This window comes from Octopus bimaculoides, chromosome 10, assembly GCF_046866305.1.
Source record: "Octopus bimaculoides isolate indiv1 chromosome 10, ASM4686630v1, whole genome shotgun sequence".
Taxonomy (NCBI): Eukaryota; Metazoa; Mollusca; class Cephalopoda; order Octopoda; family Octopodidae; genus Octopus; species Octopus bimaculoides.
In genome coordinates, this window is record NC_142937.1 from 217,487 (window position 1) to 229,777 (window position 12,291).

A 12,291-nucleotide genomic window follows, 5' to 3' on the forward strand; every position below is an offset into this window, starting at 1 on the left:
AACATGGTTGGGTAGATAGGATATTTGATTGCTGATCCTGTTTGGAGTTGGTGGAGAAAAAGTATCCATCCAAGGTGGTTGATTGGCAATTGTAAGAACATGAGACCAGTTACCTTGTTGGAATTGTTCAAGCTCTTTGTGATCCGAGTTCAAATCTCACTATAGCCTATTTTGGGTAGTAGGCTTAATAATCATCATCATCGTTGTCGTTTAACGTCTGCTTTCCATGCTGGCATGGGTTGGACGGTTTGAATGCAGGCTGGCAAGCCAGAAGGCTGCACCAGGCTCCAATCTTATCTGGCAAAGTTTCTACAGCTGGATGCCCTTCCTAACGCCAACCACTCCGAATCTCTTGCCTTATTTAGCATCGCCACCTGGCGCCATGGACACCTTGAACAGAGTCCACTTTGTTGCAGTTATTTGAGCCAGGTCCATCTTCCCACCAGTTTCAGATGCCCTGTTAAGACTCATGGGCACTTCCTTCCCTCCTTAATTAAAGATAGAAGAAAATTCATTGTTGAAGAGATTTCCAGACAATACACAGCACCAGCTTTTCCAGTATCTATTTTTCACAGGCAAATTTGAAGAAAACATTTTGTCTTCCATTCATTTTACAGAATCTGAAGTTAGGCATCAACAATTATTGTCCTTTGTAGTTTTGAAGATAATGTTAACTTTATGTTTACAGTGAACAAAGACATCTGTAGTAGACTTTCATTTCATTGACTGGCAATCAAATCTCATAAGTGGATGAAATGATATGCTTCTAGAAATTATATTTATATACTTATTAGGTGTAGATGTGGCTGTTTCTCAGCTACTTGGTTTTCGGATTCACTGATGTTGTGTGGCATCTTGGGCTGACCAAATCCTTGTGAGTAGATTTGGTGGATGGGTAATGAAAGAAGCTCAGTGTTGTGTATCTGAATGTGTGTGTTTTTTTTTTGTCTTGATATTGCATGATGGTTTGTAAATGAATGTCATTCTCACACAAGTTGTAGCCTTTGTTTCCAGTATTCTGTGTAAATATGTCTGGCCACAGGGAAATATTATCTTGCTTGGAAACAAATGAGGGAGAAGGTCATCCAGCCGCGGAAAATCTACCTCAGTAAACTCCATCTGACCTATGCGAGCATGGAGAAGAGGATGTTAAAACATTTATGATAATGTCTGTTTTATGGTATCAACATAGAAAACTTGAAAGCTTGAGATATGAGTGTTGTATTCATATTCATTCAGATGATGATGTATTCATAATCATTTAGATGGTAATGCAGAATAGTAAATCTCCTAACATATTGGTTTGTTAAAGTGCTGCTAAAGTCTAATGTATTCATCTTGAGAAAACTTGTGCTCAGCACTGTTAACTGGAACATAGGTTATTCACATGAAACACAAATCTTCCAACTTTTCAAGTTCTCTCTGTTAACTGATCTAGTCTTATCTTTCTTACTTTATCACTATTACCTTGATAAAGGTGATGATGATGATGATGAAGTATTTACTGCTAAATTGACTAGGGCGTATATTGCAGACTTTTCAATCACGTTAGCATGTTATTGACTCAAGTTGCTGCAAATCTTAATGCATTAAAAGGATAATTGTCTAGATGTAAATCTATAAGTACTAGCATAGAAAATTTTCCTATTTCTACTCTTTGGTTTCTTAAAATATGATGTACATATAAATATATAATGTTTATGATTAGGCAACTAACTTAACAAAAATATTCCCTTTCAACCTTGAGATGTCAAACATGTTTACATGTTGATGACTGCAACAGTTAACTCTCCACTGCCTGCTATCACCATTATGTGTCTGTTGTCTTGAGTGTTCAGTGAGATAGATCTCAGAACCACTGTATAGTTGGTGATTCACAGTTTCTACAAAGTTGAATATATAAGTTTTGAATGAACCTGGTTTACTAGATTTTGTTTAATTCTAACATAATTGTTTGAGTTATTCTTATGCAACAGCCTTCTTGATTGAGTTTAACTCAATACAAATAATAGTTAATGTTTTGTTATTAAGGGTACAACTGTGTAACAATTTAATTTTTTGCTCTAAAGATATATTTACAAAAAACAAACAAACAAACAAACAATAATTTGAAAACTTCAGTATGAAACCTGTCTTGAATGTAAGATTTATTGTTCCATTTTTCCAACGTTGTCTAACTGCTTTCTTTATGATCTAGAATGAAGATAGTTGATAGAATGTTTCAGAATTTCCCCATTTGTCCAGCACTTATAGATTTAAAGTGTCAGATGTAACAGTTTAGGGTTAAACTTGAGTGCATGAGCAAGGCTATCTCATCTTTAATACAGTTGATGCTGTCCTAAAATGTAAACATATGGTTCCCAGTTTAAAGCTAGTAATTGAATTTAATGAAGGAAATTTAACTTCAATATTGAGCACTTAATTTTTGTTTTTGTTGGTATATTTGTTTTTACGTTTAAGGTTTCTTTTCTCTTGAAGTGATGAGCTCTGTTTCTCCTCCTCCTAACTAGTGAAGGCATGATTGCTTGGTGAAGAAGTTTACTTTGCAATTACAGGATTAGGATATTGCTTGATAGACGGTAAAAGACTTAGTAGGCATCAATAAAGTATTGAGGATCAATCCTGACAAATCTTTGTTAAAAATTGTAGATCGATTTTATCCTACTGTTTGAGACTTATGGCAAGTGTTTTTCGCCCTAACCTTAGCTCAGCCAAACCCCTGTGAGTGAAATTTTGGTAGACAGAAATTCTGTGGAAGTCTGTGGGAGTTTCTGTTCTTTGATGATTGACGTGATCTGTTGCCAGATTTAACATCACCTTGCCCTTGGAATGTTGTTAGCTGTTGTAAGAATTTGGGCCAGATCTCTGAGGATAACTTCCTGTTTTTATCCCACCATTCATGAAGGTCTTGGAAAAGGTTATAGGCACTACTGTTCCTTTTCTGCTTGTTCTACTAAAAAACAAAGAAGAAAATATGTGAATTCTGTTCAGATTTTAGATTATAGCTATAAGGAAAGTAAAGGGATTGGTAAAAAATTTGAAAATAAGTAGGGAAACTGAGGATGGGAAAGGGGTCTTATATATTAAAAGTAGAATCTTATTTTAGAAATTGGTAGTTCACGGGGTGTTTGATACCGGGGTTTAATGGTGAAGATGAAAGCAGTTGTAAATACAATAGGAAATTTTAAATGTGGGTAGAATGCATTTGGTATGTTCTAATAAATTAGATACTAATGTAATAGCAGTAGTAAAAATGGATTAAGATATTGTTTTTGACTGACATTAGAGGTCTTAGTGGACATTAATGAAATATTGTGTAGTAAACATGGCAAATGTTTGTTAAATGTTGCAAATAGACACTAGTAAAGTACAACAGTAATCAGTCATATATTTTGTATTGACTGAATGTTGCCTTCTAAGTAATTTGATTATTTCACTGGCTCAGTTGTTTATCTAAAAACTTTGGACCTAAATAATAATCAATGGCTACCTATTGTTATCTGCCACATATCTTTGTATCTTAATTTCCATTCTTAATGTCTGAAATTGGAAATGAGTTTATTTGTCCTTGATAAATACATGTGCGCATGCACGTGTGTGTGTATGTGTGTGTATATATATATATATATATATATATATATATATATATATATAGTGTTATTTTAATTTCTATTTATACTTTTGTTGGTGTTGAGATTTTGAATTCATAATATGCTGTTTGCTGACCATATTCAGAAGAAAATGGTATGCATTAGGAATGGTTTATTTGTTCTGTAATGTTAGTACCATGTGTAATTTAGTTGAGTGGATTTAGTAGAAGGAAACTGAAAGAAGCCTGTTGTGTGTGTGTATTTGTTTTGTGTCACTTTGTCTTGACATTGCATGATAGTATAATTGAACAGCACTGTCATACAAGTGGTGTCTTTTGTTTCCAATCTTCTGTAGAAACATGTTTGGCCAAAGAGAAGTACAAGGGAGTGCACAAAAGAAACCAGTATTTTGCAATATTATTTTATTCACTCTTAGTTTTACATGTTTACACTTTTATCACCTTCAAAGTATTCTTCATTTGAAGCAATTTATCGGTCCAGACGCGTTTTCCACCATTCAAAGCAGTGCTGGAATTCTTGCAGAGTGATGCCTTTTCTTTCACCTCTTCCACATCTGTAAATTCCATAGCACCAGCTTTCATCCTCTGTGATGACCTTCGAAAAAAGGTCCTGATCAATTTCCAACTGTTCTTTCAGTTCACGACACACATTCAGTTATGACTGCCCTAGATCTTCTGTGAGCAAGGGAGGCACAAATTTTGCTGCATCTCTTTTCATTCGCAATTCCTCGCTCAAAAATTCATTGGTAGGTGCTCCAGGATATACCAGTTATATCAACAAGTTTGTCAATTGTTTGGCAATGGTCCTCCAAGATCAATTCATGAACTTTTGTGATGTTTTCATTTGCTTGGAAGGTTGACGGACACTCTGAACAAGGTCGGTCTTCAAGCAAGTTACCATTCCTAAAGTGTGAAAAGCACTTGTGAACTTGTGTTTTACTCATGGCAGCATCCCTGTAAGCTGTTTGAAGCATGACAACTGTTTCAGCTGCCTTTTCCCTCAGCAGAAAATAGAATTTCACAGAAGCATACTGATCCTTCTTTTCAGCCATTGCAAAAATCTATGAACAGGGGAAAAGCACTGCAAAACAAAGATGCATCACATAGCAGTACAACCACACTAGACAATGCCACTCAGCAGACTGATGCTTGAGAGTCGTATGAAGTGGCTTTTTGTGGCAGTAGCTTGAACTGCAATGGGCTTGTCCGACAGAAAAGGTTTCCAGTTACTCTTGCGTACCTCCTCGTGTTACCTTCCTTGGGGACAGGTGTGGGTTGGTGATAAGAAAAGCTTTTGACTATAGAAAACCTGCCTCATTGGACTGTTGGACCCATGCAAATGTGGAAAAATGGATGTACTCATGATAATGCATACATCCATTTTTGTTAGTTTACTGTGAAATAGCTATGAATGCCACAACTTTCGCTTTCTTGTTATCCTACATACATAAGATGTCTCTAGCTTAGAAATGATTAACTTCAGTTCCTATCTGGATAAAGCTTCATATATGTTTGGAAAGATATAAACAATACATTTGCTAGTTTAAGGAAATGTGTGTGTGTGTACGCACACGCGCATGCGCACGCACGCACACGCACACGAGCGCGCACACACACACACACACACAAGTGCATCTCAGAAAGCTTGAGCTTTATGCAAAAAATGAATGTTTGTTGTCATTTAAATTAGAAAAATAAAATTTCAGTTGCATATGGCTCCCTAAATTTTAATTGATCTCTTTGTAGTATTTTGTTGATAAAAGCTAACAGTAATGATTTCCATGCAGGGATCATTGAAATATTAAAATGTAGTACCTGAAGATCAAAAATTGAAGAGTAAGGAATGATAGTCAGTGCTTGGTTGATGCTCTTTTGTTTCAATGACTGTCTGAATATATTGTGTCATAGAAGAAACCAGCTTGTGATACAATATATTCTGCAACAAATAGGTGTGAAAATTAGCATAATTAAAAAAGAAAATATATCACTTAGGCTAATTACTCAGATATGCTATTTGCATGTAAAACAATTGAACATATTTAATACGATAAGCATCTACTCCTCACTAGTAAAATTAGGGAGATAATGAAGCCACGAAAAATTCTGTAAAAATTAGAACATGTGAAGAGGTTATAAATTAGATTTGATGTTTTAGCCACGTGCACCCTCCCTAGATATATTATATTTGGTTGGCAAGAAAGTAATTTTGTTTCACGCATTTGGAGTTATATTTTTTCAATGACTTTTGTCAATGTTATGATTTTTTTCCTTTTGACATTTGATAGCCATTACTTTTAGCTTACTTTAGAAGCAAATTGCATGTAATTTTGTTTACGATTGTTCAGTGTTGATTTTAACCTGGAGTGCAAAGATGGACATTTTTGCCATATTTTGCTTTTTTATTTCCGTAAAAGCAAAAAAGCTGATGAGGCTCACAAGAGGTGTGTGGAGTTTATGGTTTGATTGCTTAACAGAATACACATGTCAGAAATGGTTTAAGATATTCTATTCTGGAGATGTTGCACTCAAAGATGACCAATGTTCAGGTTGACCTGCTGAAGTTGGTGATGACTGAATCAAAACCATAATTGAATCTGATTGTCATATAACTGTGCAAGAAATTGAAGAGAGGTTAAATGCATCACACACAACAATTGAAAAATCACTTAAAATCTCTTGGACTTGTTAAGAAGCTCAATATTTGGTTTCCACATAAATTGAAAGAAATGCATTCACTTAATACAACAAATCAATATTTGCAATATGCATCTTAAACGCAATGAAATCGATCTATTTTTGAAATGAATCATCACTGGTGATGAAAAATGGTCTACAATAACAACAAATGATTACAAATGTGTTGTGTATTTTGAGATGCTTCCAAGGAACCAAATGATCAGTTCAGATGTTTACTGTCAACAACTAATGAAACTGGAGGAAGCAATAAAAATTTTAAAAAATGGCTAGAATTGGCAAATCGTAAAAGAATCATGTTCCACCATGACAATGCTAGACCACACACATCTTTGCTAACTCGTGGAAAATTATTGGAGCTTGGTTGGGAAGTGATGTCACATCCACCATGTAGCCCTGACCTTGCACCTTCGGATTACCATTTATTTCGAAGTTTGCAAAATTCTTTGAATGGTAAAACTTTCAATAATGATGATGACCTGAAATCACACCTGCTTCAGTTTTTGGCTGAAGATCAGAAGGTCTATGAGCATGGAATCCTGAAGTCGCCAAAAGATGGCAAACGGTCATCGAAGAAAATGGAAAATATATTAATTGATTAAAGTTCATTCATTGTATGGAAAAAAAAGAAAAATGATTTTATTTCACACTAAAGCACTGAAATTATTTTCTTGCCAGTCTTGTTCTTAGGCATTTTGATAAACATTTTGTAAAACAGCTGCGGTAGCATCAATAATAATATTAGTTACAAATTTTGGAACAAGTCCAGATAGTTTGGGGTAATGGGGTAAGTTGATTACATCAGCCCTAGTGCTGAACTGGTACTTCTTTTTTTGACCCCGAAAAGATAAAAGGCAAAGTCAACCTTGGTGGAACCAAGAGCCTTTTATGATTTTTAATATTGCTCTAGCAGCAAGCTGGCAAAATGCTGTGTTGCATTTTGTCCATCTTTATGTTCTGGATTCCATCAAGGTTGACTTTGCCTTTCATCATTTCAGGGTCAATAAAAAAAGTACCAGTTCAGCACTAGGAAATTCGATTACATCTATCTAAGTACTTAACTGACACTTAATCAACTCAGAAATGATGAAAGACAAAGTTGACCCTGGCAGGATTTGTACCCAGAATGTAAAGATGGATAAAATACCACTAAGCATTTTGCCTGGCATGAAAATAATAACAATAATAATAGGAATAGCCCACATCTTGATTCAGTAGAATGGTTCAAATAGAACAGTCTGCATGTGCAGCACACATCCTATATAATAAGTGTCTAATAATTGAAAACAACACAACTCTCGCAACATATATCATATCCAATAAAATAACACCAGCCACATTGCACACAACACACACAAGAGAACAAACCTTAATCATTGTCATTTACTGTCTGCCTTCCCTGCTGGCATGGGTCGGATGGTTTGACAGGAGCTGGTCAGGCAGCAGCCTGCATCAGACTGCTTTGTGTTTTGGCAGGGGTTTTGTGGCTGGATGCCCTTCCTAACCCCAACCACCCAACACAGTGGACTAATGTAACCAGAAACTAAACTCTTGAAAGAAACTGCTGCAGTAACTGATAGGAGGAGTCCACCCTCCCCTCAATCCCCACAAAAATAAGACTGCACATGCTTCAGGAATATGGAAGTGTACCAGGTGGTGCAGTAGAAACTTACATGAAACAAGGCGGTGAGCTGGCAGAGTGGTTAGCACGCCGGGCGAAATGCTTAACTGTATTTCGTCTGCCGTTACGTTCTGAGTTCAAATTCCGCTGAGGTTGACTTCGCCTTTCATCCTTTCGGGGTCGATAAATTAAGTACCGGTTATGCACTGGGGTCAATGTAATCGACTTAATCTGTTTGTCCTTGTTTGTCCCCTCTATGTTTAGCCCCTTGTGGGCAATAAAGAAATAAGAAACACTTGCATGAAACAACTGAAGAAAAAATGAAAATAACATTTGTATGCACAACATATACAAACGGAAGACTTTCTTTAACTTTGGCACAAGGGTACCCATTCTTTAAATGGAATCTTATTGACTTAACAGTCTAGTACATAACATGACTGGTATTTGATGAAAGACAAATCAGTGTAGTGGCGTTTGAACTCAGGACAGGTTGTACAGTTGAAATTTATTGGAAATCCTTTCTTATATAAGGGCTATTAATATAGAAAGAGTTACAATATAGGAAAGCACCTTTAATGCCTGTTAACCATATATTTCTAGCAAAAGTAGACAGCCATTGTGTTTTAAATATTTGTAAGATTTGGAGACATTGAATACTATATCTTCTCTCTCTTTCTCTCTGTGTATTGAGTCATATAAATAATGTGGTTTTTCTATACTTCTTTTATTTTTCAAAATTAAAATAAACAAAGTTCTCTTTTAATCTAAAATATACTCTCCTTCATTTTCTACAATGCTCTTCCATCTATCTGGTAGACTTGTAAGCCCCACCCCCACTAAAATTCACTTGTTCCTGATGAAAAATACTCCTCCAGTACTGTTCTGACCTCTCTACAGAATTCATATTTTTTCTGTCCAAATGATTTTGAAGACTGCGGAATAAATGATAATCAGATGGTGCAATGTCTGGTGAATATCGTGGGTGTAGCATCATTTCCCGTTGAAACTGCTCCAGTCTTTGAAAGGTCATCCTCACTGTATGTGGCTGAGCATTATCCTGATGGTAAAACACATTTCGTCTTGGAACCAAAGATGGTCGTTTTTCTTCTGGCACTGATTTAAGCTGCTCAAGCTGCTTGCAGTGGATCTCTTCTGTTTGGGTTTGAAAGTTCAAAGTGTACTAAACCTTTCATATCTCACCAAACAGACAACAACACCGTATGTAGGTGAAGACCTTTAGACTAGGGTGCCAGTGTTTCTCCTTTCCCTATCCACTCTCTTCAGTTCTTGACGTTTTTATAGAGAACTCATTTCTTGTCACCAGTCACTGTTCAGTCCAAAAAAGGTTCATTTGTGAGATGTGACATCAAAGAAGAGCACACATTCACTCTCTGTGTGTGATTAGACTTGGAAAGTTTGTGGGGAACCCATTGACCCAATTTGTTGATTTTTTTCCGATGGCATGCAGGTGTCGTTGATTGGTCAAATCCAAGCTTCTCTGCCAGTTCCTCAACAGTTATGATGGGATTTTGTTCCAAGGTTAGCAGGACGTCCTCATCAAGCTATATAGATCTTCCAGGACGAGGCTTGTCTTCTAGGCTGTAGTTTCTGGCTTGGAATTTCTGGAACCACCGTTGTCACTGGCTTATGCTTATTGTCTGATCCCCATATACTGTATTAATATTCCTCACACTTTCCGTTGCATTGTTGCCTTTATTGAACTGATAAAGCAAAATATGCTGAATAATTTCCTTTGTCACTTCCATTATAGCTTTGAAAAAAAATGACTGTTAAAATCAAACAGCACTCTTCAAAACTTGCACCAAGAATAAGGACAAGGTGATATTACTACCTGCTTTTATAGCAAATTGATGCAGGTAGTTTATTCCGTCTCCCTCTAACTTCTAGTTAATGCAATTGAAAAAATTGCATTATTTATGGGATATTTACACAGGATGCTTAAAACACTGTTTTGTCTGAAAACACTGGTTTGTCTTAAGGGTTTGAATCAAGTATACTGCTGTTTTTCTTCTGTGTATTCATTAACATGCATATTTATTATATTTTGAAATGATTTTATAGCCATTGCTTTTTCTTACACTCATCTGAAGTTGGGTGTTTTTGAATAAATTGTTGAAGTAAGTTATAATTTTTAAAAATCCAATGAACTTGGGTTCCCATATTTTTCACTCAGTTCCCTTTGATAACTCTATACCTTCAAGAGAGTATCTTACTAATATAATTTAAGTTTTTTGCTTTTGAGTTCTAATAATTGATAGCTGCTTTGTATCCTTTGTCTCTAATATTTGATATATTATTAAATTTTGTCTTATTCCATTTCAGTTTGATGCGCGATGCTAATAAAATGGTTAGCAAATGCATATACGTGAATGTCTTAAAATCTACAGATGGACAAGATATTTTAGAAAAGTAAGTGAAAAAAGTTTGAATTTTCATAAAAGATATTTTATTTGACTTTCTTTCAGTAAATCTATACAAAGAAGTTTTTCATGAAAGTATTTAAACTGAGAGCAACATTTGCTGAAAATAATATTTTGTTTTGTGGAAAGTTTTTAGAGTTGTGGTGACTTGAATTCTTGAGTGATACACTGTCTTTAGGTACCAGTTTATTGGTACTCCATGAGAGTTTATGTATTAAAATTTCACACGTTGAACTTCTACCAAATATTTATCAAATCTGAATAAAGATTTCCAGCATTTAAAGAGACTCGGAGAAGATGAAGTTCATACAACCTGATAGTTATGATGTTTATGATGCATTTCTTCTCTAGTGTGAAATCTTCAGCTATTTGTTTTTGCATACAAATGTTAATAGCTATGAAGTTAAAGTGCTGGACTATGGCCACAGTCTTATTTTACTGTCAAAGTGGCTGTGGATTGGCCACAGTTTAGGTTGAGAGGCTGACAATGCTTTTCAATATATAGTTCTGTCTTTATACATTCTAAGTTCAAAACCGACCGAGGTCAACTTGGCCTGTCATCCAACAAGCTTTGAGCAAATAAATACCTACCAAGTACTGGAATTGATATAATTGACTAGTCCCTCCCTCTAAATTTGTGACCTTGTCCCTATATAACTGATGTTATACTGTAATCAAGATCTTAGCTCTATTTACTTTGGTTACATAAGTTTTGCTTCACAGTTAGATAGTTGGCAGGATGAAAGGCATCCAACTATAAACCTTCTTGTTCTGATATTATGCAAATATCAAAATTTACAAAATCAAAAAATGTTACATTTGCTCTCATGAAAAACAGGGATGTAAAATAAATTAAAAATATGCAGGCTGACCTCATATGATGTTTATAATTGAGTGGGGTTTTGTTATTATATATACATACATTAGTTTGTAGAAGTATACCAAATGTTGTTACTTGCAATGATCAATGATTGTAGACATATAGAACAACTACTATCACATTTCATGTGATAGTAGTTGTTCTATATCTGTGTACAATTATTCTTCTGCACTGCTGTATAAAACAGAACATGTATATTTTATGGTCAATAACAAAATACAAAAGAAAAAAAAGAAAACAGCAAAAATAGGCAATAGCTGTTGCAAACAAGAGACTTGTTTTTCCTTTATTTACAAAGCTATGTTAACTTGATGGGAGTTCATAAGATTTTTAATTGTTTTTTTTTAAATACATTTGGTGTGCATCCCTACACATACTGCCTTGTATTTGTTGAAAGTATAAGATTTCAATCATTATATCTCCATTGCATGTAATTTATTATGTGCCTGTATGAATATATAACCTCCATGTGTACATTATTTGAATGTGTGGATGTGTGTATGATCACTGAATGGTATAGTTCATGGCTTATCCCCTGCCTCTCCATTCTGCAATGGACATTAAAAAACTCAAACTATTACCTATGTGACTGGTAATGCTGATGTATGTAACACCAGCTGAGTGTTTGGCAGTTGTTTTCTATATTTTTTTCTGTAAATTGGATTTCAGTTAAAATTTTTTTCATTATCAAAGCAGATGATGTCAGGTGTTTTATTGTTCAATTACATGTATTAACTAATCAATAAGCCACTAATGGTGTGTGTGTGTGTGTGTGTGATTAGATATATACATTTGAAAGAGTGTCATATTAAAATGATGGTGTATCATTGTTATCATTGTTTTAACATTCACCTCTCCATTGATGGTGGGGATGAAATTTATTGAGGCACATTTTCTAAGACTGAATCCCTTATCTGTTGACAACATTCTTCTGTTTCCAAGCAAGGTAATATTTTCTCATGGCCAAACATGTTCATGCAGAATATTGGAAATGAATGACTTACCATGTAGGACACTAACACAAACACTCACACTCTTATAC

The 12,291-nt window shown here is 35.1% G+C and overlaps 1 protein-coding gene across 7 annotated transcripts in view; it reads left to right on the top strand.

Annotated features, from left to right (window-relative positions):
• Positions 1 to 12,291, top strand: part of LOC106872693 (serine/threonine-protein phosphatase 1 regulatory subunit 10) — a 156,092-nt gene that overhangs the window by 32,522 nt on the left and 111,279 nt on the right. For all 7 annotated transcript variants that reach the window (XM_014919769.3, XM_014919770.3, XM_052971009.2 and 4 more), the window contains one exon: positions 10,272 to 10,358. In XM_014919769.3, coding sequence (XP_014775255.1) covers positions 10,272 to 10,358 — 87 coding nt within the window. The remainder of the gene's footprint in view (positions 1 to 10,271; positions 10,359 to 12,291) is intronic.